Source organism: Meriones unguiculatus, chromosome 8 (assembly GCF_030254825.1).
Source record: "Meriones unguiculatus strain TT.TT164.6M chromosome 8, Bangor_MerUng_6.1, whole genome shotgun sequence".
In the NCBI taxonomy this organism is placed as follows: Eukaryota; Metazoa; Chordata; class Mammalia; order Rodentia; family Muridae; genus Meriones; species Meriones unguiculatus.
Genome location: NC_083356.1, coordinates 22,682,988 through 22,708,141, shown reverse-complemented (window position 1 = coordinate 22,708,141; position 25,154 = coordinate 22,682,988). Strand labels below are relative to the sequence as shown.

At 56.5% G+C, this 25,154-nt stretch overlaps 1 protein-coding gene across 3 annotated transcripts in view; it reads right to left on the bottom strand.

Annotated features, from left to right (window-relative positions):
- The window catches only part of Card10 (caspase recruitment domain family member 10), a 28,473-nt gene extending 3,682 nt beyond the window's left edge, over positions 1–24,791 (bottom strand). The window contains exons 1-16 of one of the 3 annotated variants that reach the window (XM_021654024.2): positions 24,110–24,791; positions 23,150–23,401; positions 21,595–21,732; positions 19,456–19,781; positions 15,380–15,571; positions 13,599–13,754; positions 12,663–12,788; positions 10,839–11,030; positions 9,663–9,788; positions 8,733–8,848; positions 7,868–7,896; positions 7,387–7,510; positions 2,045–2,204; positions 1,696–1,807; positions 1,025–1,268; positions 787–856 (exon numbers count right to left, since the gene is read on the bottom strand). In XM_021654024.2, coding sequence (XP_021509699.1) covers positions 787–856; positions 1,025–1,268; positions 1,696–1,807; positions 2,045–2,204; positions 7,387–7,510; positions 7,868–7,896; positions 8,733–8,848; positions 9,663–9,788; positions 10,839–11,030; positions 12,663–12,788; positions 13,599–13,754; positions 15,380–15,571; positions 19,456–19,781; positions 21,595–21,732; positions 23,150–23,384 — 2,346 coding nt within the window. In that variant the 5' untranslated portion in view covers positions 23,385–23,401; positions 24,110–24,791. Of the gene's footprint in view, positions 1–786; positions 857–1,024; positions 1,269–1,695; positions 1,808–2,044; positions 2,205–7,386; positions 7,511–7,867; positions 7,897–8,732; positions 8,849–9,662; positions 9,789–10,838; positions 11,031–12,662; positions 12,789–13,598; positions 13,755–15,379; positions 15,572–19,455; positions 19,782–21,594; positions 21,733–23,149; positions 23,402–23,579; positions 23,767–24,109 lie in introns of those variants that run through there. The other 2 variants (XM_021654022.2, XM_021654023.2) reach the window with 2 other exon arrangements.
- Between the last annotated feature and the right edge of the window lie 363 nt (positions 24,792–25,154).

Below are 25,154 nucleotides of genomic sequence, written 5' to 3'. Positions count from 1 at the left end.
AAGAAAGATCACCATGCTAAGCACAAGCCATCCCACCAACGAGGGGAAGCCGAGGGGGTACAGGGACACTGCTGTCTGGGCTCAACAGGTCCACACATAACACATCCACCCACATCCCATTCTCCATCCCCAGCCCAGCCCAGGCTAGCCCAGGACAGCCCAGGCATTCTCTCTTCCACTGTACCAGCAGCAAAACCTTGGGCAGGAATTCAGCGACACACTATTCAGCCAAAGCCGGACAACTATGATGTAAGCACAGGGGATGGGCACTAGGTCCCAGACAAGCATGGACTCATAGAAGCAGCTTGCTGGCCAGGCAGCAGGAGAACAACCCTCTGGCAGCCACAGAGAGGCGAGCAGAGCCACACGGCTGCATGCTCTTGGCAATCTGCCTGGAACACACACTCCCTGACAATGCTCCAGCAATGGGGTCTCCCAGGGACCTTATCAGGGAAGCCCACTTTACCATGGGCAGAGTGGTGACCCAGCCTGGGGTCTGAAAAAGAGAATATTGCTGTTCTCGGGTGCCCACAGTATAGTGGACATATCCCTGAGCACAGGGCCCAACCCAGTCCATCCCATCTCTCAGCCATCCTGCCCAAGAAAACTAATGCCCTCCGTTTCCTAGGCACCCAGGCAGATAGGATAAATCCACTGCTATGGTAAAGCAGGACCCCCCTCTCCTCTTTCCTCAAGAATGGCAGAATACCCAGCCCGACCCTCCCTCTGGACACCAGCCTGCCGGTCTGTCGCTGATGCCTCTCTCTGCCCACCGTGCCTGCTTACATTGCTCCGGGGGCTTCGGTGCCTGCTGGAATGCACATATTTTTCCTGGACTTCCAGAAGCTGCTGAGCTCTGCAGGAGGAAGTTGGGTCACACACTTAAAGGGAAAAGCAAGTCCCAAGTTCTTCCCCTCCGACTCATCCCATCCCAGAAGGCAGTGCGGGAATCCAGGAGGAAGAGAGCTACATCCCTGGACCGGGGCCCCACAGGCTCCCTCCCACCCCAGGCTTCCAGCATCACCTCTGATAATTGGGCACGGTACCCCGGTCCAGGTCCCGTAGGGTGAGGGGGTCGACCCGCGTGCAGAACCATTCCTGCCTCCGCTTGTACGCTGGGTCCACCAGCCGTAGGATCTCTTGGGCTTTCACACAAAGGGCGTGGGGGTCCGCCCGCTCGGGCAGGGAGAGGTTGGCTCGGATGTAGAAGGGCTCCGACCCCGGCCCCTTTGCCCAGGAATCCAGGGCCTCATGGAAGGACTGACAGGCTAGGTTTGGCAGGGCAGGGAGAACATAGGAGGCTAGTAAGCCCAGGGATCAGCTTCAAGGAACTTCAGGAGCCAATGAAATGACCCTCTATAGTACCGAGCTGCAAGGAGCTTCTTCAAGTGAGGTACAGAAGAGGCAGGGATTTCCTTGAGGCTCCCTAGTCCCTAAGAAACAGCTCCAGGACCCAAAGCCAGATCTCTGGGGCTCCTAATGCACTGCTCCTTTCACAGCCAGTGCTTGCCAAATGCAGAAAGAGGACGCACGCACCCACAGAAAGGAGACCACAGCCCCGCAGGAAACCGAGTCACGGGCCTATGCATCTGCTTCTTCTGGGCCCTTCTATTCCTAGCCACACCCCCAGACGGAAGGAGCCGTCACTGGCTGGGTCTCGCGAGTTCAACAGGTTCTCCCGTAGGCCCGACTTACCCTTGGAGTCCAGCCGGAAGGGGAGCGTAGAGCCATGGTTCCAGGGTAAGGTCCTCTGCTGGGCTTCAGCTTCCAGACCCGCCCTCTCCAGGCCAGTGCCTTCTGCTCTTGGCTGAGGAACGCAGGCAGACAGTGAATGGTTTCAGGGATGCAGCTCTGTCAGGATGCCGTCATCCTGCCCCACCTCCCACTCTACCGAATCAGATGTTACTCACTGCAGGCTGAGGTCAGAGCAACCTCAGCCAGTGCCCCCAGAAGCCCCACCTACGGACGCTGCCCCGCCAACCAATGTCCACCCTTGTTAAAGCAGAACTCTCGTCCCCAGAGACCAGGGAGAGAGGGGTCTCACCTCTTTCTGTTCTGTCCTGGCCGACCCAGGCCCAGACAGCACCCTTCGCACCACTGCCCCAGACCATCTGTCCCCGAGGACAGGCAGGCTCTCTGGACTCTTATCCTGGGGCTCCAGGCCCCCAGGAGGACTCCAGCCGGACACCCGGATGGCCAGAGACCTGAGAAAAAGGGGAAGGAGATGGGACCAAGTGTGCAGTCAGTACTGTAACAGTGTACATGGAAAGCAACCGTGATTCTGCTGCCTGAACAGGCCTTGAGTGTCAACCCAGGGCTGGTGCCCTTGAAGTGCACCTTCCCCCTCTCCCCAGCCTGGCCATACTAGCGCCGCCGGCTGCTTCAAAACTCGAGTTTCTCCCTCCCCAGACACACCCACCCACAAAACCCCACCCCTACTACCCCGGCAGCATCTCCCGAGCCAAGGTTTTGTATTTTCTCTTCCATCCTGCCCAGCCTGTGCCCGTGACACCAAACCCAGTGTCTAACACACTGCCTGCCTTGCTCATGGCCCCAGCAGGGAGGCTCTGTTAGAATCTAATCTGGAAGCAGCTTCTCGGGATGGGCTCAGAGGGCAGGGAGAGGCTTCAGGGGAAGAAGCCTCAGGGTCACATCACAGAATGGAACAGAAGTAATTTGTGACAACGGTGAGGGGTCAGGGCTCCGGGGTGATGGGAGGCTTGCAGCGAAGCACAGGATTGACGGGAGGTCTGATGCCAACAGAGGCAGCGAGAAATTCCGGGTGCCGCAAGTGCTCCCCAACACCACAGTCGGCTCCCTCATTACCAACCTAGAATCCTGACAGCTCCCAGAGAAGCCAGTTGGACCCTGCCAACAGTCTGCGGCACAGGGAGGCCTCTGTCTGCCTCACTCCCTGACACAATGGGGGCCACTGACTGTACAGCCAGAGACATGCCAAGATCCCATGGTGACAGAGTCCTGCCCGGCCCTGGATGAGAAAGTGGTACCGCTCTGGTGGCCAGTGGCAGACGAACTGACCCCAAGTCTCTTCCCTGAGCCTGAGGCTAAGTCCAGCTGGGAAGGAGAGTCCCCTCTCCCAGCAGCGCCTCCGCCCTACCTCACAGCACTCACACTGCCCCCTGCAGCTGGCACCGGTCCCAGGGTGGCTTGCCCTGGTTCACGGAGATGACGTGGAAAAGCCTAGGCAGAATGCAAAAGTCTGAGGCTTGTCCAGCCGGCAGGTAGAGAAAGATATTCTATTAGATTCCACTCTGTGTGTCTAACCCACAGCACGCAGGCCACCCTGGGTAACAGTCAGTGCAGCCCAACACAAAACCATAAATCACCTGAAACACTACGAGGAGGTGTTCTCTCTTTTTTTGCCATTTTTTTTGTAACTCAGTTTCATAGCATATAAACTGTGAGGATGACAGTCTGGTGTTGAAATGTCCTAAGTCTGGACTTGCCTTCATTAAACCCTACCCTGGCCTCACAGGGGTAAGCTGGCTGCTTGTCCATAAGATGAGGATGACGGCGACACCCCTCTGCCCATGTGGGTGTGAGGGCCAGACGAAAGACGGACAAGGAGAGCAGTTGTGGAACCACAGTGGCTGTGGAATCCCCCAGGGCCCAGACTGATTCTGTTCTTGGCAGAACGGGATACAAAATGCAATCTTGCCTCCTCTCCGGTAAACTGGACCATACTCCTAGGCAGGGTCTCAGGTACCCCAGGCTGTCTCTACATACACTTGAGGGTGACCTTGAACTTCTGATGCCTCTGTCTCCCAAAGGCTGAGATTACAGGCACGCATCAACATAGCCAGTTTACGCAGCGTACTTGAGGCGAGCAGTCTTGACAACTGAGCCACATCCCCAAGCCTGGACCACTGTCTCATGAGCCTTTGATTTCAGGTTCTTCCAGGTTTTTCTTATCTAGGTGTGAGGTCAGAAAAGCAGAGAGAAGAGTGTGCCATAGAGGGAAACAGCGTCACGGCTCGACTAATCGCTAATGCCTGTACCCCGCTCCTCAGCCCCAGCTCACCCCAGCCTGTCCAGCCACGAGTGGAAATGCAGTGTGCTCTCAGCGCTATGCCCTCACGGAAGGTTCTCAAGACACTCCGGCCACGCTGATGGGATCACTCAGCAGGTAAAGGTGCCTGCGGTTAAGCCTAGCGGCCTGGGGTCCATTTCTGGGACCCACATGATAGAAAAAAAGAGAACCAGATTGCCCTCTGACCTCCACACCTGCTCTACGGCACACCCACACACATTAAATAAACAAAATAGAATTTTTAGGGGAAAAAAAAACACGCTGGCACTTTCCTACTGTCAGGTAAGATGGCGGATGATCCCACTGCTCCAGTTTCCCCAACTGCCGCAAACCTACAGCCCACAGCCATCATTCTTAGCTGCACCAGAACAGCTGCTCTGCGATTCCTCTTACACCCTCCTCTGGAGCACTGTGGACACACAACCCTCCCAGGATCCCCAAAGGATCCCTGCACCTCACGAGCAAGCAGCCCTCACTGAGCACTCGTCTGTGTGGGAATGGTGTGCAGCGATCCCCTTGTTTGGGTCTTCAGCAGATTCTGAGGAGGAGAGAGAGCAGGGCACCATAGCCGACCCTGACCCTGTCTGAGACTAAGGCACTGGGGCCTGGGAAGGATAGGGCTCCCACACTACCTCTGCCATGTCAGAGAACCTGTCATTTCTGCCAGCAGTGAGTGGTCATGGACCCTGTGGCCTGTGAGTGTCTCTGTCCCTGGGCACCGTAGGTTGATCTCCAGACTGTATGTGTGACTGAGTTGTATCAGTCAGGGGCCGGGATGCTAAGGCGGGAGCCTGCCACACAGACTAAGCGCATTAATGCTTCTGGCAATGATACTACCATGTTAGAGATTCGGGAAACTGAGGCACAAAGAAGTTATCGCTTGCCAGGGGTGGCCCAAATGGTATGTAGGAGACCTGGACGGAGACTGTTAGAACTTTCTCTGGGTGTGGTCACAAGGTTCTAGAGATCTCTAAGGCCATGTAAGTATAGACAGGGGCAGGGTTCTGCTGAGGCAGCAGGCCAACTTTCTCTAACTCTCTCCTAGGATGCCTTGCCTCACATCATTCTTGGACTCCCCCATCATCTCCCCCTCCCCCAGCCACGTGTCCAGCCATTTTCTAGCTCTACTACACACACCCTGCTCTGCCCTGTCCCTAACAGGGGAGTGAAGAGGCCGGGGGGTGACAGAGTTAGTAACTAAGGCTCCAGAGCCATGTGTACGGCCCCCAGCATGTGCACAAGCAGGCTGAAGACAGAGGTGTCCAAACTACACCAGCCTCGGTGGCTTTGGACAATTCCTGACCAGGCTCTGGGATGGGAGCAGTTGCTGAATCAACATGAAGACCTGGGTTTGGATGCCTGATACCTACAGGGAAGCCAGACACTGTGTCTGCATCATCAGTGCGGGGGAAGCAGAAACAGGAAGGTCCAAGATCCTTGGCCAGCTGGCCTAGCCAAACAGCAACACACACAAACACACCACACCATGCAGGGAACTGAGGTAGACAGCCATGCGGGAAGTCACCAGCCTGAACGCCGGCCTCCACAGTTGCACATGCATGTCCTCCACACATCTGCCAGCACACCTGTGCATGTATGCGCTCTCATATTCTACCACACAGATCGTGTTTGCCTGCATACGCACACACAGCCATATGGGCTCTGTATAGCTCTGTAGTAGCTAGAATACAAGAGTGAGCCAAGTACTGTTTAATTCGGGGACCCTGAATAAAAGGGGGACCCCAGGCATTGTCATAGATCCACATCACAAAGCAGGGCACTGGGACACTGGGAAATTAAGACCAAGTTGCTAGCTGTTTATTGCTACCCTGGGGTCTTGAGGGTAGCAATAAACAGCAAGATCTGAACTGAAGGCACTGGATACAGAGCAAGCTCCTCCCCACCTTGCCATAGTCCCATCCTGGGATCCAGGTGGGTCACCCTAGCCTGCAGGTAGATGAGGGCCTGTCCTCCTCCTTTCTCTCTCTAGTCTGTATTCTTCCTCCAACTCCCTCTTCCCAGCAGCAGAGGTGACCCTGGAGATTGCAGCCCAAGCCCAGGAGGGTTGGGCCAGAGCCTCACTCCTGGGCCTGCATCCTGGCGCCCCCTGGAACAGAGCCAGGACCCCGCTGCAAGCCAGGCTGGAGGAAAGGCCACACAGCAGGCAGGAAGGGAGGCACCTCCGCCCCTTCCCCCATAAGCACGTCCTGCACAGGCAGAGACAATGTCACCCTGGGCCCACTGCCGACACTGGGATTGCAACAGGAGCAAGGGGTGGAGGGTGGGTGGGTGGGGTGCTAGAGGCCTGGCCAAGCCGCCTCTAGGAGGCAGGAGGCCTCTGGTCCTGCTCTGCCCTCATCTGTTTGACCTGAGATTCCCCTAACCCTAACCCTATCTCACACTGGCTGGCATCCAGTGCTTCCCAGGGCCTTCCTAAAACCCAAGTGTGATCTGGTCCCTGAAGGTGGCTCTGGCACTTTTCAGCTGAGGGGTCTTAAACAAATTCACTAACGTTGTGTACTTAAGAACCAGGGACAATCAAAACAACACCTAGTCCCAGGAGAGAAGCAGCTAGCAGCTGCCCTGGCGTAGAACAGCAGTGGAATCCTCCCAGGCATCTAATTCACACAAGCCGAAATCCACACGTCCTCGCCCACTGGGACTCATCTGGCCCGAACTTTCACCTTCCATCTCCCCTTCTTCCTTCCTCACTGACTCCAGGCCCTTCCTGGCCAACCTTTTCTTTCTAAAGCAGCTCTGAGTTCAAAGGTCATGGGGGAGTAGGGGGAAGGGATTAGGGGAGTGTCCTTCCCCCTTTGGACAGAGTGGGTCATTTTCAGGGCATCCTGCTCTAATGTTTTGTAACTTCTGTTTTGGGTTTGTGGCCACAAGGGCTACAGGGGCTCTTGTGATGTCTCTGGCCATTGTAAATGTCTCAGTGTCTCAGTTGGGTCCTGCCCACAAGGAGCTCAGAGCAGAGATGACAAGCTTGAAGGAAGCTGGAATGAGGGCATCGAGAGCAGCAAATACTGAGCCTGGCGGAGATGGACGCTTCGTTCACATGAGCCAGAAATTTCCAGACACCCACATGCAGAAGAGATTACTGTTGCCCTTTAGCCTGTGAGGAAACTGAGGCCCTGGGGACTGTGAGCAGCCAGGCCCACACAGCAGACAACGGTACAAGATTTGAATCCAGGGGCTACCAGTGTCTGAAGACCTTGCTGTTCACAGATGCCTGGAGCAGAGGCGTGGCCTGCTGCCTCCCAGCTGAGCGAGGCCCCTCTGTAGCCCTGTGACACCCAAACCCTACTCCACCATCCTGGAGCGCTGCCTACCTATTGAGGAGGTCCAGTCCACAGCCCCGGGCCAGGAGGCCTTCCGGCTTTCCCAAAGGCCACACACTGTCAGATGAAGATGATGAAGAGAGGCCGGGGGACCAGGGCTTAAGGGTCACACTCCCTGGGGAGGAAGAGGGAGGTCAGGGGTTTAGAAAACAGGGCAATGAAAAAGGCCTTCAGCTGAAAAAACGCTTTTGTAGGCTAGTGGCCCCAGAAGCACAGAGCTCAGTCAGGGCCATAGGGTGAGGCTCCAGTTTCCTAAAGGAGGAAGAGGCGGGCAGGAACAGCACACCCAGGAGCAGGTGTGAAAGCTGGACCCTATTTCTCACAAGCCTCCCATGCAGCCTCCCTGCCTGGTCAGGGGCAGACAGGCCATGGGGAAGGGAAGACAGGCCAAAAGAGCAGGTAGCACAGAGGATTTAGGCCAGCAGCAAGGAAACCCCCCCATGTGACCCTCCCCCAGAGCCCTGAGAATTACCTGTGATATCCGACATGCTGCTAAAAGACCTGAAGGAAGAGGAGACAGGGGTGGCACATGAGACCTGTGACCCTTTGCCCCACATCCTGTCTCAGTCCCCGAGCAAACACTGACCAGGTCCTAGGCCCAGGCCGCCCAGGCCACCCAGGCCACCCAGACCCCTAAAGCCACAAGGCAAGGAGTTAATTGCTTTGATTCACAGGTGGCTTGTCCTTCACCTCCCCTGACCTCTGACCTTGCCATCACCCTCCTCTGCTACCTCTGGACCTTGGCTCCTACTTCCTGAGCTAGGTCACCCTCCTCACAGCCACCCCTGTGAGAGCAGGTTTCTTCACAGCGCAAGCCTGTGGCCACCACAGCTTCCTCCAGCCCAACCTCCCATCAGGAGGCCACTTAGAGGGGGAAAGGCAGTGATGGGAAGGACCAGGAGACAGGAAATCCCACATCCTGCTCTGGCCATTTCGGATGTGGCTGGGTTTTCTGGCCTGCCTGCTGCTGCCACTGCTGTTGACTGGAGCCGGGGCCTGGCTTTCTTGCTTTAGGTACCCTGCCCCTGGGAACCTTCTCTGCATCCCCAACCTTAGCCAACCAGGCTTCTAAGGTTGAAAACCTGAGGTCCCAGGCTGCCTGCAGTGACCTGCCCACCGGAGTGCTGGGCTCCAGCTGAGCCTACCCTGCCCTTTGGCCTTACCCTGACCCAATTTGGTTCCTCTTTGGACTTCACTGTTTCTATAGCTCTGACAGCTTTGGGGCAGTCAGGCGAGCGGACTGCTGGTCCTGCCTGACTCTACCAGCTAAGTCAGAATGCATGGCTGTTCAGGGACCCTTCCTTGCTGAGGGGCTCCTGCTGCCCCCATCAGCTTACCTCTTAGGGGGCTCTGGGTCCTCCTCACGCTGCCGGCGGAGGATGGAGCCAGCACTGGGTGGAAAGGGCAGGATGGAGAGGCGGTTGATCTCCTTCTCGCTGTCTGTGGCTTCCTCCTGCAACCCCAGGATAAAGCCTGGTCACACCCAGCTCACCTACCCCGGCCCTCAGCTCATGACCTGGGACCCCGGACAAAGGAAAGGTACACAAGACTGCGGCGTAGAGGGCTCCCCACACCCGTGGGCTCCGGGAGAGGCTTAGCCAGCGAGGCTCCTTCTGAACAAGTGTGAGAACCTGAGCTGGAGCCCCAGCTCCCACACAAGAAGCTCCCCAGTGATAGGGAGCCCCAAGGCAGGAGGACCCCTGTGCAATGCTAGCCAGTCAGCATGGCCCACTCAGACAACTCCGGATCCCAGGGAGAGGCTGTCTCAAAAACCGTCAAGGTAAGAGCCAAAGAGGCTGCTCAATGGTTAGGCTCTCAGAGGACCCAAGTTCCACTCCCAGCACCCACACTGGGCACTCCCAACTACTTCTAATAGTAGCTCCCAGGGACCAGATGTCTCTGCCTTCTGAGGGTACGAATGCTCTCGGGCACATACCCACACACAGATAAGCACACATACATCTAATTAAAAATGAAAATGATTTAAAGAAAAAACAAACTAGGTGGATGGCTCCCAAAGAATGACAATCAAGTGTCCTCTGGTCTCCATATGCACACACACATGTGTACATGCACACATATGCACATCAGAAACACCTGCACATACAAACACACATGAAACAGTTTTCAGCCTCCCAGGCCTCGCTGCGCTTGTCTGTGACGTGCAATGGTTGGCAAACGGGATACAATATGTGTGTTGGCAACACAGGCGAATTCCAGGCTCCCCCCCGCCCCCCTCCCCATATTTGTGGTAGATGGCATCTCACCGAGGTGTGGGGCTCAGATCCCCCAGCTTCTCCTGGAGCTTCTGGGCCTCCCAGTGGGGATGGGAACTCGCTGAGGCTCCAAGTGCTGCTGAGGTTGGAGCACAAGGAGTGGGAGGAGGCGCAGGCCTGCCAGAGGATGAGGCGAGGGAGGAGATGAGCAGGGTGAGCCCAGGCTGGCCACAGTCAGTCCTGCACACCTGCCGAGTGCCAGGCAGAGGGTGCCACAGACAGGCCTTCATGGAGCCCATGCCTCAAAAGGGGGCAGATTACAAGCCAGCAGAGGGCCCAAATCACCCCAAAGGTGAGGGCAGCAGAAGGCACAAAGCACAGCAGAGGCCACGCCCTGCCTGGTACAGTAGTGCTTTCTGGGCAAAGTGGGATTTGAGCTGCAGACTCAGGATATGTGGGTACTAGCTAGGTAGAGTCGGGAAGGAAGATCTGGGCAAGTGCACATGCAGAGGTCCCGAGGCGGGACCAAAACAGGGTCTAGGATTTGTAATACTGAGATCCATAGGACCAGGCTAAGGGGGTGGAGAGGCCCAGCCTACTGGGCCTGGGGGCCAGAACTGGCCTGTCTTTACCTCAGAGCAAAAAACACTGAGGTTCTGACACAGAAGAGGTCACATACTCATGCCTCTTCCTTCTACTCCTCCAGGCCTGCAGGCTCAGTACAAGTGACCAAAAACAGGAAACAGCAGAGCTCCTGGCAGAGCCCAAGCCCACTGTCTGATTTCCCAGGGGTCCAGGCCCTGTGCCAGGACCACCTGACTGTGTGACCTTCAGCAGACCCCTGACCCTCTCTGGGCTCCCGCACTATGAAAGGATCGGAGCAGCCGTTCTCTGGTGGGACTTCAAGGTCCATACAAGACTGGCCTAGCCGCTTCTGAGAGTCTTCCGCACCAGGCTTGCAGAGCGTCTGCCCTCAGCAGAAACCCAGAGGCCAGCCCACAACCTCTCAGCTGTAAGCTATTGTTAATCTCAACCGGAGTCCCACCCAGCTGAGGTCCCTCACTCAGGCCCACATGTTCCCAGCTCTGGCCAAGAGCTCGCAGCGGAGGTCCAGCCTTAAACCAGCACAGTTTTTGTTTGGTTTGGTTTTGTTTCCCCCACTGAAAGAAGGATGCCCAAACCCACAGCACCCCAGCCCCAGGGTGCCATACTTCTGGCCCCACTCACCTTGAGACAGGAGGCCCCCTGAGTCCGCTGCAGCTGCGCCTCCAGCATGGCCTTGGCCCCCTCCAGGCTGGTGACTGTGGTGAGCAGCTCATCACGCTCCGCCTCTAGTCCCCGAACCTGCTTGCGGTACTGATCCTTCTCGATGAGGCTCTGGGAGTACTGCAGCTGGATGCGGTCTCGGCTCTGGATTGCCTGGAGAGAGCAGGGTAGCCAGCCTCTGAGGGGGTCACACTGGCTCAGTGGGCTGGATGGGAGAAGAATGGTGCTGTCGCCTGTGGGGCACTGCCTTTATGGGGGCCCTGCGTTTAGCATCGCCTCATTTCATCTATGTGCAGATGAACTAAGATAGCAGCTCTCAACCTGTGGGCCAAGACCCCTCTGAGCAACCCTCTATCTCCAAAAATATCTACATTATGATTTACAATAGTAGCAAAAGTTGATTATGAAAATAATTGTATGGCTGGGGTTGACCACAAATGAGGGACTGTATTGAAGGGTTACAGCATTAGGAAGGTTGACAACCACTGGACTAAGGGGACTGACCACTGGTCTCACTTGCAGGTAGAAAAACACCACCACTAGGGCTACAGGTAGCTCTGGCTGGAAAGGCTAAGAGTCCAGGAACAGCACAGCCCTACAACTAAGATGCTTTCTAGCCGGATACTAGTGGTGCACGCCTTTAAATCCCAGCACTCATGAGGCAGAGGCAGGCAGATCTCAGTTCGAGGCCAGCCTGGTCTACAGAGGGAGTTCCAGGACATCCAGGGCTATGTAGAGAAACCCTGTCTCAAAAAAAAAAAAAAAGAAAGAAAAGAAAAAGAAAAAGATGCTTCCAAGAGACCCACTGTGCACCCAACTTTAATCACAACTCTCGGGTCCCTACAAGTGCCGGAAATCCAACCAGCCAGGTGCAGCCAATGTTCTTTCCTCCCATGAAGTCCCTGAGACGTAGACCCAGGCAGACTAGCCCATACTCCTTCTATGGGAGCTGGGATCAAAGGCCTGGGGACTGGAAGTAGTCGGTGGCCCCAAGGTACTAGAATCACAATGCCAGGCATGACACCTCAAACCTACATTCTAAAGGCTCCCAAGGGATCCAGAGGACCATCCTAACATGTGTGGTAGGAATGCCACCTCCTGCCCAGCTGACAGGGGCGCCCTCCCACACAGCGGACAGGGACATAAAGGAAGTGGTCTGAGGTCCTCAGGCACCCTTCAGCCCTCGCAGGAGACAGGCCTGTGAGGCCAGGAACACAAAGCCAAAACCTTTGGGAATCTCTCCATCAGCACATATTTGCAGGTCCCTCCTCCATGCTGAGAACAGAGATGCATGCGGGAGGATCTCGGAGGGCAGGGCAGCTCAGACTTAAGGTGAGGCTCTCAAGTGCCCAAGGGAAAGGGCAGAGTGTCTGGCTGCAATCCGAGGACCCCTGTGTCATTCACCGAGGGGCTGGGCCCAGCTGCAGCGCTGCCTGCCTGTGTGGGCCCCGTGCAATGAGAGGATTGGAGCAGAGTCTCTGGGAGAGCGAGGGCCATATAGGACCAGTGGGCATCTGAGGCCCGGGTTTCACAATCCAGAATGTCCACAGGCTTGCCTGGGTATACGTAAAGATGCTTCCCCATCCCCCTGGCCTGCCGGCCTCATCTCAATTCACCAGTGCACTTTTAATGTCTCTTCCTGCAATGCCAATCCTGCCTCTTCTTCCTCCTCTTCCTCTTCCTCCTCCTCCTCCTCCTCCTCCTCCTCCTCCTCCTCGCCCTCCTCCCCAAGTCAGAGCCAGCCATGGGGTAAGCGGTGGTGCCTCGCAGCAGGCCGCAGCTCACCTGGTCCCGCTCTTTCTCAATCTCCTCCAGCTGGGCCAGCACAGTGGCCATGCGGTGCTTATAGAGGTCACAGTCCTTCAGCAGCGTTCGGTGTTTGAGCCTCAGATCCTCCATGTCCTGCAGGTACTGTGGGCGGGGCAGGGGGGCCAGCCTCAGAACCCCAAAACCCCAGGCACAAGTGCCCACCTCTCCAGCAGGATACCCTCAACCGCTGTCTTTGTCTCACTGAGCCGCGACTCTCCTAAGTCATAAGACAGGCCTGATAGTTCCAACAGTATCCCCCATGCCAACTTTGGCCTCCCACGGAAGCTTCAGCCCGGAACCCCCTTTCTTTCCTCAACTGCAGTCTACAGCTCTGTGAACTGTGTTCGGGTCCCAGGGGTACACCCTGTGCACCTCCTTACCAAGAACACCCTCTCCAGGAGTGAAAGCCTTGGAGTTGAAGATTTGTTTTTCTATTTAATTTTTGAGTATGTGTATATGTGTGTGTGTGTGTGTGTTGGGGAGGGGGTATGTGTGCATGAGTGCAGATGTCAACAAACAGACAAGGGCAACTGACACGGAATTCGCAGCCCCTGGAAGCAACCTGACATGCGTGCTCAGAACTGAACTGGGATCTGAACCCAGGTCCTTTTGCATACTAGGCAAGCACTTTACCAGTGAGATAAATCCCCAAACCCTGTGGGCTTTTTTCAAAGAATCGTTTTGTTTTTCCTTTTCTGGAGTCTTAGATGTGTTTATTGATGACTCGGCAATGCCCTAACAGACCCTACTGACCCACAAGGATGAATGAGAGTGGATGAATGAGCCCAGTGCCTGGGGAAGACATCAGTGGAAGCCCGCTGGGGTACACTGGCAATGCCTGGCATTGTCCCCCTCCCCAGGGCATTTAGCAGAAGTCGGAATGGGGGTGGGGTGGCAGACAGTGGTCCCTACCTTGTCCCGCAGCTCCTCGGCCCACTGTAGCTCGCCCTGCACAGCGTGCAGCTTCTGACACAGCTCCTGCCTGCTGTCCTGTGCCTCCCTCCAGTCATGCTCCAGGATGTCCAGCAGGATGCGTTCAGAGCCTGCAGCCCCTGGCCGGCTCATCTCCTGCAGGGTGAAGGGGGAGGCCACCTCAAACCCCTGGCCCTCCAAGGCCCCTTGGGCACATGGAGGAAGGGGAGACACACAGCCCTCAACTCTCCAAATCAGCCAAGTGTCTACTATTCCAGGCTTTGGCACCTGGGCCTCAGTTCCCGTATGTGGAGGGTGGTGTGGCCCCTCCAGCCCCATTGTCCTGCACAAGACATGTGCAGTTCAGGGAGGAGAGCGGATGAAGGTGTGCTCTGAGCTCAGCTAGGACCGTGGCTGCAAACAAAACACTAGCCCAAACCCACTCGCTCTGCTCCCACACCTCTCACTCTTCCTAAGGTCTCCTCCCACTCCTCCAACTACAGGCTTTCAACAGGCCAGTCTCACATGTAAGCTCTGGCTCCTGGGCCCGCATCGAGTCAAGCACCCCCAAACCCACAAAGTAAACAATGTTGCTCCCACTTTCCACGTGGAATAATGGCAAGTCCACACTGCCACTGACCTGATCGAGGTCACCAACAACGTCCTGGGGCCATCCAGACCTAGGGGCTGTCTCAACTACTTCAGGGTCAGAGATTCCTTCACAAATTCCAGATAAGCCAGTGGTGGCCCAGGTCTACAATCTCAGCACTCAGACGAGTTCCATCTCAGTTCCACAGAGATGGAGACAGGGGGATCGGGAGAAGTTCAAGGCCAGGCTGGGCTATATACTGAGACCCGTCTCAAAAAAACCTAAGTCTGCTAAGCACGGTGGCTCACACCTGTAATTCCAGCACTCAGGAGGTGGAGGCAGGAGAATTACCACAGATTTAGGGCAGTCTGTCTACATAACAACCAGTTCTAGATCAGCCAGGCCTAGAGTGAACCCCGGCCAAAACAAAACCATCCTAACAGCAAGAAAACCCGGGGCTGGTCACAGCCCTAGGCTTGATCTCTAATATCACACCTTAAAAGGGAATTTGGGTACCTACAAAACAAAGTAAGCTGGGCCCATGGGGGCTCATAGAGACTGAACCACCAATCAAAGAGCATGCATGAGCTGGACCTTAGAACCTCTACATATATGTAGCAGATGTGTGCAGTGTGGTTAACACGTGGGTCCCCGACACTGGGAGTAGGGACTGTCTCTGACTCTGCTGCCTGCCTTTGGATCCCTTTCCCTTAGCTGGGATGCCTTGTCAGACCCCAGCGGGACCCCAGCGGGAGAGGATACGCTTAGTCCCTGCTGCGACTTGAGGTGTCAGGGTGGGCTGGTATGCCATGCGACCCTCCCCTTCTCTGAGAAGGCGAGGTAAGAATGAGGGGAGGGGGCATGAGGGTGGGACTGGAAGGAGAGGAGGGAGGGGGCCGTGATCAGGCTGTCAAGAGATTAAATAAATAACAGATAGATAGATGAGAAAAGTACATAAATTAAATGAAAAAAAAGAGAGAAATTAGAACCCCTCTTTCTAGAAAAATGCCCACATACACTCGGGGGTGCAATTTATGGGGTACAGAGACTTCTGGAGGTTTGGCCATAGACCCAGACTGAACCACCAGGGAGAGCAGTGTGCTGAGGGCCCTCCGCTGAGAGCTTCCGGAGAGAAGGGAACCCACTTTCCTCAGCCTCTGGCACACCCACACTCCCAGCATCAAGGCCCTACCTGCTGAAGTCCCTCCTGGAGCTCCTGCAGTGAGGCCGTCAGCCGCTGGTTCTCAGCCCGCAGCTCGGAGAGAAGATCCGCACCATCCGGCTCCTTCTCCTTCTCTTCGGCCCCAGGCAGTGGGCCCCTGGACCTCCGCAGAAGCGCACACTCCTCCTCCAGCCGGCTGACTTTGAGCTTCAGCTGATCCACCTGAGGACCAAGACAGGAGTCAGCCTCGACTGGACCCATGGGAAACCACTCCGAGGTGCCCCAGGTCCCCGAGAAGCCTAAGCGGGAGTTCACCTCAGGCTTGCCTCTGAAGAGGAGCCAGGAGGGAAGGGGACACAGCCATGGCTATCCTCCCAGGAACAGCCATGACAACAATTTGGCCAATGTCAATATGAACTGAGCGAGGCCTTGAGCAAAGCTTGCCTCTGGCTAATGCCTCTCTGGCTCTCCTAATCTAGACCAGAAGGAAGAGAAAGAAGCAATGGGCCTGAGTCCTCATGTGGCCCGGGAGCCAACAAGGATTACCCCTCCAGCACAGACCCCACCTACCCAGCCCCCAACACACACCGGAGAGTTGGGGCACCTTCGGGAAATTCTTCACAAAGGAACTGTGCCTACAATCTCAGCACTCAGGAGGCTGAAGCAGGAAGCTTGCCAAAACTTCAAAGCCAGCTTAGGCTAACACTAAATTCCAAAGCAGCCTGGGCTACATAATGAGACCCTGTCTTTTAAGGAAAGAGGAAAGAAAATCCTTACGAAGAGGTTTTCTCCAAAAGATGGGATTGCCGGCTCATGCCCAACACCCTACATACAAGTTTAGGCTTCAGTATTTACCTACCGCCTGTATTCTGCCATCCTAAACAATTCCCTCATCTCTTCCCGGCATCAGCTTTATCGTCAGCACATGGACCTGTCCCCCTCCCCGTGCCTCCCAGAGCTGTTAAGAACTGAAGAAGACAATGACAAGGCAGAGCAGGCTGTGAGGCCACCACGGGTGAGACACTGCCACTGTGGAGCTTTAAAGAAAGCCCAGAGCCCTGGCCTGCCACCAGCTCAGTGTAGGAAGCCAGAGCCAGGCTTGGGAACTGGATGGGGATGGGCAGCTGGTGATAGCAACTTGGCCCAAGGTCCGACACGCATGGTCAGTTTGCTAGAGTACAGTGTTTTCGACCAGGGATGTTTGCCAAATGCATGTCGGATCCGGGGTGGCCAGGCTGAGAGAAGAGCAACAGGTGCAGGCCATCAGTGAGGTCACCGTGGGGGAAAGAGCACAAGAGAACCAACGCCTGATATCCTAGCAGTGTCCTGGTCCACAGAACGACTGTCGGTCCTCCGGGCCCCCGGAGCCCAGAACAGTGCATACATACACACCCCAGTCTGAGGCTGGGTCAGCAGCTCCTCAAATTAACAGCCCACTCCTCCTCCACAGAGACTCAGGAAGTCTTGACCCCCGCATTCCTTTCCACTCACAAAACATGCTTTGTGACCCAGCGGAGAGAGACAGCTGGTTTCAAGGGCCCGGTCTGGCCACGCCCTTTGCAGCAAACCGCAGCTGCACACCCAGGTTCCTGCCTGACCCTCAGGCCAGCCGGCTTCCCCAGTGAGCTCAGAAGACAGGTCCCCGGGCAAGCCCCAGGAAACCCGGATGCCTTTAATCCCAGTGTACAAACTCCTGAGCACGAAATTACAGTGTTCAGCCCTTAAATTTATGTTGCTTAGAAATAACAGCTCATTAACTTTACACCCTATAAAACACAATATTAAATCAGCCACCACAGACACCTGTCCGTGGTGGGAGGAAACCCAGCTGCCGAGCCGGGCCCCGTTGGCTGCTCAGCACCTCACCTGCGAGGCCTCCTTAGACTTTAAGACAGGAAAAGCTCCAAGACACGCAGCTGGATGTGGGGCTTCCTCTGTTCATCCCATCTCCTCGCTCTCTACCCACTAAACGCAAGGGCAGCCGCTGGAGCAGGTGGCAAAGAAACCTTCCCTGCACCTTCTCCAGCAGCCCCAGACAAACACGGGTCATCTCCCAGTCACATATGAATAGACCCAACTCACAAAGAGGATGCCAGCCGGGCCTGCCACAGCCTCTGGGAGCCCCGCTTCGACAGAGACCATCACACTGCCCTCTCTGAGGGGTGCGCCCCTTCAGCAAAAACCCGACAGAGCCCCCACGTCAGTTTCAGAAAAAGGAGAACAGCTCTGGGGAAGAAGGAAGACCCCGCCGCCCCTCAGCAAGGCAGGCAGCAAAGCCTCTTCAATCTCCAGATGTTAGGAGAGAGCGCTAAACAACCTTTCTGTGCCTCAGTTTCCTCCTCCAGCAATGAGAACCACAACGGTGCCCAACCCCAATGGGGAAGTGGAAAGTGGGCGCAGGGGAAACATTAGGACCGAGCCTCGCACTCAGGGGTACCTCACAATGTTATGCCATCCTCACAGTGACTTGTTACTTTAAGGTTGGGGAAACTGAGGCACAGAGGGTGAAACCCGGCCCCATGTGACACTGCAACTGAGAGCAATCTGAATCTCCACTTAGCACCAAGTATGAAGCAGTTGTGCAGACGACGGCCGTCCAATCGACTCTTGACTGTAAACACACCACCTACGCCTCAAGTGGAACATCAGCAGTCCGGGCTCCCCTGCCCCCAAACTGAGCCAGCCAGCATGTACAAACCCAGACAATGGTGTCCCAGAGTTCCCATGACCCCCCCCTCCACCCAGTGCCCCCCGTCATCACCAACAACACTGAAGACAGGCTTGTCCGAGAGGGCCCTCCAAATACCACGGTCAGAACCCACTGTGAACTCATTCGTAAAGCGGGCCTGCTCTGTGCTGCTGGCCCAGGAAACCTCTGACCCACATGACTTCTCAGTGCTTGGCACAGCACATGGTGGTCATCAAACATGGCAGACACAGTCCATTAGGAGTTCCAAGAAGAACGGAGGAGAGTGGGAGAGGGGATCCATCCCCCAGCTTTTGAGAGACCCTTAGTCTTTGAAAAGCAACCTGGGGGCCTGCTGGAGAGGCACCAGTCCACTGGCCAGAAACAGGCAGAATGGCATCCCCAGGAGGAGGCCTGCCTGGGTACCAGGCAGGTACAGCTCATACGTAGGCTGAGACCTTGAACGAGCCCCTTTTACCAGCATCTGTTCTGAGGAATGGGGCCTGAGCAACGTGCCTCCATTGGAGAGGACAAGATGAGGCCGCTCGGGGAACCTGCGCCGGGTGTCTGTGATGGCTGGCTGACGGAATGCAGGCTAGGAGCACGGCCTGCCTCTACATCTGACTGTCCCAGCCCCGAGCTCACTGAGTCCTTACAGCCCAAAGTTTCGTCATCTTGACACTACTGACACTTAGAGCTTCATGAATGTACTGTGGAGCTATCCTGGGCACTTTAGGCCATGTGGCAGCATCCTTAGCCTCTACTTACCAAATGCTAATGTCATCATCCTAGTGTGACAACCAAAACTATTCCCAGAGGGTAGGGATAGGCCTCAGCACAGTGCTTGCCTAGCATGCCCTTGGGGTTCCTACCTCCACATAAACAAGACACCTGTAATCCCAGCATTTGGGAGGTGGAAGCAAGAGGTTCAGAAGTTCAAGGCTATCCTCAGCTACATATCCAGCTCAAGGCCAGTTTGGGATACTTCAGACCCTACCTCCAAATAATAGTAATAAAATAAAACTATTCCCAGAAGGACCTCGTAGAGGCATAATGTTATTCTGCAACACACTTTTTCCCCCCTCGTGACATGGTCTCTTTGTGTAGCCCTGGCTGTCCTGGACTCACTTTGTAGACCAGGCTGGCCTGGAACTCACAGAGATCCACTTGCCTCTGCCTCCCCGAGCGCTGGGATTACAGGCGTGAGCCCCCGCGTCCAGCTCTGAAATACACACTTTTGAAACTGCCACCAACAGCCATGTGCTTTGTGTGAGTGTTAATTTATGAACCAGTCACAAAATAACGCCATGTGAACACAGGGTAGTCGGTCCTTGTGTTGACAACCACGTTCCATCTTTCTTCGTGTCTCCAAACGTCTCCCTTCTCCACCCTACCCCACCGTCCCTTCCCAGAGGCCTACCGCCAGCTGCAGGTCTCGGCTGCGCAACACCGCTGAGTTCTTCTCCTCGCTGAGTTGAGCCAGGCGCATGGCGATCATGTAGTTCTCGTCCTTGAGCCGAAGCAGCTCCAGGCTGCCCGCCTCCCAGTCCTCCCGCAGCCGCTGGCAGCGCTCCTGGGCCTGCTGCTGCTCCCGCAGCCTCTGCTCCAGCCCTGCCCGCTCCTCCTCCAGTGCCCGGCCCCGGGCCTGCAGTTGCTGCTCTCTCTGCAACTGGCCCTTTCGAGCTTCCCGAAGCCTCCGGACCTCGGTCATCAAGAACTGAGTCAGGCCCTCGGGCCCCTCCTCATCTGCCAGGTCAGGGAGGGGGAAAAAAAAAAGAACGTTCAGGAGAGTAAAATAAAATCCAGGGAGATGCTGGACTGCACAGAAAAACTCAAAGCATAAAATCACTAGAGGAAAAATTCTGGAAGATATTTTTGCTATTATTGGACAGAGAAGGTCTTCCCAAACAAGGCATAAAATCCAAGAGTTATGACAGAGAAAAAAGTGGACAAATCTGTATTAAAATAAAGTAAAAAAAATAAATAAATAACTCTGACAGGCGGCAGTGGCACATGTCTTTAAACCGGCATCACTGAGGCTTAGATAGGCAGATCTCTGAGCTGACGACCAGCCTGGTCTACAGAGTTCCAGGACAGCCAGGGGCTGGCTGTCTCAAAAATCCAAAACAAAACTCTGCAGAGTGAAAGAGGTAATAAAGTTAAAGGACAAGCAGACAAGAAAAAAAAAAAGAAAGTAGCCAAAAATTGTAATGGGACTCGAAGCCATCATACACAGAGTTCTCATAAAACAACAAGAAAAGCAGACAACTAAATAAAAACATGAGAATAAAAGCTAAACACAGGTTTCAATCCACCAGCATGAACAGTAGTGTTTGTTAGCTTCCTTCTTTATGCTAGACAGTGTGTATCAACTTCTTTATTTAATTCTACTGCCCCACCCATCTTGTTTACCTGCTCCTCACTACACTGTAAACTACCAGCCACATCACTTAAGAAAACACAGACCTGGCTGGGCAGTGGTGGCACGCGCCTTTAATCCCAGCACTTGAGAGGCGGAGGCAGGAGGATCTCTGAGTTTGAGGCCAGCCTGGTCCTACAGAGTGAGTTTCGGGACAACCGGGGCTACACAGAGAAACCCTATCTCTAAAGAAAACAAACAAAAAACAGAAGACAGAAACCTGAAACTCATGCCCGGAACTCATAAAGGTACAGCAAATTGGACCCTGGCCCACACTCTGCTTGGGGCAGAGGGCACTATAGTCATAAGACACTGAAAATCCATACGTTCTTTGAGAAACCCCCCTCCAGAAACTCTCCTCCAGGTCAGAGCAGAAACGCACAGAGAGGAGAGAACGTTACCAAACCGGCAGCAACCCGGTTGCCCACCAGCATGGGGTTCCACAGTGAGTGAGGTCACAGCTCCGCTCCTACACGTTTCTTAGGCTGTCACTTCAAACAAGCAGAATCAGCCATTTTACGAAGGAAAAAAAAAAGCAAGGTCCTGAGTAACGGCTCAGGCACGGAGCCTTGCCAACTGTCTCCCCGAACCAGAAAAGACACAAGGACGGGGCTGTGGAGTCAAAAGCCGGCTTGCGACTCACTAGGTAGCCTAGGCTGGCCTTGAACTCGGTCCTGCCCCTGCCTCCTGAGTGTTGTTACAGACGCGCACCTCCGCACTGGGCTTGAACGTCTCATTACATTTCTCTCTTTATCTGGGGGAGGGAAGCATGCAGGCGGGGTGCAAAGGACAGTTCAGGGCTCAGTTCTCTCTCTCTACTGTGTGGGCCCAGGGAACTGAACTCAGGTGCTCAGGCTTGCCGGCCAAGCGGCGTTACCCACTGAGCCATCTCACTGCCTCGTGAACGCTTACGTGCGGGAAGATTCTCAGGGAGCACGAGTCATGCTAAGCAGTGGACTCTGAACTCTGGACCTGGCCTACCCTCCACCTACGGTGGGGGCCCGGCTAAACTTCTGCCGTCTGTGCCTCGGTTTCTTTATCCGTCTGACAGGTGTAGTGGGGAGCAGGTCCCCGGTGCGGCTCGGGGTAAGAGCCCTCTGCCCTGGCGGTGAGGACAGGGCCCCCACGGAGACTGCTCACCAAGGATCATGGAGCAGCGTTGGGCAGGCTCCTGGCCCGTGAGCAGTGTGAAGTGTTCCGGGTAGTAGAATTCCAGCGCTTCCAGGAAGGCTTCGAAGCCCCTCTTCCCTCGGCAGCGGAGAATGTCTATGAGACGCCCTGAGGGGAAAGGTTGCAGCAGGGGTCAGGATAAGGGCTTCTCCCGGAGCCCCTGCTCTCCACCCTCACAGTGCTCCAGGGCTCACGTTCCCCAGATTTTTGGGTTGTGACACACACAGGGGCCTGTCCCAACACATCAGGGAGCAAAGCTCAGCCTGCCCTGGCTAGAACACCAGACCCTCCCCACAGCCCCTGCACTGCGGCAGGTCCTCAGCACCACAGAGACACACACAGACACACACACACACACACAGACACACACACCCCAGACCCTCCCCACAGCACCTGCCCTGCAGCAGGTCCTCAGCACCACAGAAACACAGACACACACACACACCCCAGACCCTCCCCACAGCACCTTTACAACACACACACACACCAGACCCTCCCCAGAGCACCTGTACAACACACAGACACACACACACACACACACACACCAGACCCTCCCCACAGCCCCTGCCCTGCGGCAGGTCCTCAGCACCACAGAGACACACAGACACACACACACACACACACACAGAGACACACCCCAGACCCTCCCCACAGCACCTGCCCTGTGGCAGGTCCTCAGCACCACACAGACACACACACACACACACACACACCCCAGACCCTCCCCACAGCACCTTTACAACACACACACACACCAGACCCTCCCCAGAGCACCTGTACAACACACACAGACACACACACACACCAGACTCTTCCCACAGCACCTGCCCTGCAGCAGGTCCTCAGCACCACAGAGACAGACAGACAGACACACACACACACACACACACACACACACCAGACCCTCCCCACAGCCCCTGCCCTGCGGCAGGTCCTCAGCACCACAGAGACACACAGACACACACACACACACAGAGACACACCCCAGACCCTCCCCACAGCACCTGCACTGTGGCAGGTCCTCAGCACCACACAGACACACACACACACACACACACACCCCAGACCCTCCCCACAGCACCTTTACAACACACACACACACACACACACACCAGACCCTTCCCACAGCACCTGCACTACAGCAGGTCCTCAGCACCACACACACACACACACACACACACACACACACACACCCGTGCCCAGGGGCATCAACTCCTGCCTTTCCCAAGCAAAATGCTCTCAGCTGGCTTAAGTCCCCCGAGACCTCCGGCTCCCATGCCAGCTGCGGTCCAAAGCCATCCAGAGGAAGAGGATGTTCCTGAGAGAACTGAGGCCAGACTTGAGCTCTGAGCCTCTAAGGGGTGCGCCGCCACACAAACGGGACAGCGAGGGAACCAGGGAGGTCAAGGAGCACAGGAAAGGTCCCACGGGGCCCGCCGTCTGCACCGGCAACCGCATCCAGCTGTCCGCTCTGGAGTGGGCCCAGCAAGCGAGAGGAAGCCCCTGGCGGCGGCGGCGGGCTCACCGGTGCGGTTCGCGCGGCACGGGAACCGGTAGGTGCTGAGCACCTCCTCCTCGTCCTGTTCGTCCAGGACGCGGCACTGGCGCAGATACGGCGTGAGCTTGGCCGGGTTCAGGGCTCTCGTCAGCCGGTGGCGGACGCCCTCGATCCGCTCCCACAGCGCGTCCTCCTCGGCCTCCGACCCCGAACCGGCCCCAGCCTCCTCGTCGGCCTCGCCCGCGTCCGCCCGGCCCTGCATGGCCCCGTCCTCGGAGTCTGGGGGAAGACGGGCACGGTGGGCACCTGGGCGTCGCCCGCGGGACCGAGCGCCACCCGGGGGCAGCTCCGCCTGCACCCTCCCGGGTCCCAGCCTGTCCCGTCAACGCCCTTTCGGGTCGTGCCGGTGTCCCTCCGTATCTACGCTCCGTCCCGCCCTCGTCCTCCCCGCACTCACTGCGGGCGCTGCAACTGCCCCGGGCTCCCCGCTCGGTGTTCGGCCGACGGCTCCGGCGGCGCGACGGGGCGGTGCCCTCGGGCTCCCTGGCTCCGCCTCCAGCCCCGCGGCCGCCCGGGCCTCCCCACATCTCCCCGCCGCGCTCCGGGCCGTCCTCCCGGCAGCTCTCCCGGCCGGGCCGCGCCTCCCCACCCCGCCCACCCCCGCTTCCTGTTTCCCGCCGGCTCTCCCGGCCTGTCCCGGCGGGGTCCGCACGGCCCGCCCACACCTGCCCGGCCCCCCGACGGGGCGGGACCGCCACGCGCGCCGCCGCCGCCGCAGCACACCTTGTCCCGGCCACGCGCGCGGCAGCTGCCCGAGCCTACCGCAGGCCCGACGCGACAAGTGTCCGCTGTGCTAGCCACACATGCCCTGCAGCAAACAGGTCACCCCAGCACACGCAGCGGGTTCTGGTGCAGACCTCCCGCCCAGGCCCTCATCACACCCACCTTAACGTGAATGGGACCTACACTCTGCCCGGAGCCATATACCTGGACATAACCCATGTCCCTCTTAAGGTGTGGGTCAGGGCTTCAGGAGCAGGCAGAACTTCCACAGTGTCTCTCTTCTGGGATAATAGCCTTACAGTGTTGGGCAGGACTTTGACCCCGTGGCAGACCTTTCTCTCCCCTAAACACCCCGTGTCCCAGCGCTTGGAAGACCCAGAGTCCCGTTGTCAGTCTCTGTGGCTCAGTGTTGGAATCCTTGCAACCTGTTCCCAGCTAAGCCTCTTATCTGCCAACGACTTGGACAAGGGCTTGCCCCTCCCCGCTCTCAGTGTTCCCGGACACACTGCCAAGAGCTCGCATCTTCCACCAAGCTCAGGACAGCCTGTGTGGGCAGCAGAAGGGAGGGGTCATGGGCACCTTTCCAAAGAAAGGAGTCAGTCGCTGCAGGCACCCAGGCTGCACCTCCCTTCCTGGGGGAAGCTGATAGGACATGGGGATCAGAAGACCGCGGTCCAAGAGGTGCCTGAGGAGAGGTCTGAGGTCAAAGTCAATTACATTTGAGAAAAGCGGCGTCAAAACTCCCCTCCACCTTGGAGACTAATGCTCACTCCTACAACAAGCTCTGTCTCTATTCACAGGGTAGCAGCTCTTTGGGCACTGGAAAGTGCCCTCGGGGTGGGGAGAGCAGGGTTCCGAGGACCCAGAAGGCTCTGCAAAGATGTGTGGGACCCCAAAGCCACCCAACACCTTCTGAAGTAGACCCATCACTCACCCGAGGAAACAAGGTTCAACCACAAACAGTCCTGCAGGAGAGAAACTAGTTTAAATACACACCTAGTTCCTTTCCCAGCCTTAAGGGAGCACGGACTGTTGCTGGCTTGGTTTTGTTTGGGTGTCACCTGCTCGCCTGCAGCAGCAGCCCCGTGAAAGGACCGAATTCTACTGCAAACCTACCCTAACGTTAACAAAGGAGGAAGAACTCGCCACCCAGTGAGGTGGCGATGGATCCCGCCCTTCCCTTCTCCCCTCCCCCAGCTCATCATCACACTGGGCTCCCTCCAAAGGAGTGCCTCTCCTCTGCCCTGAC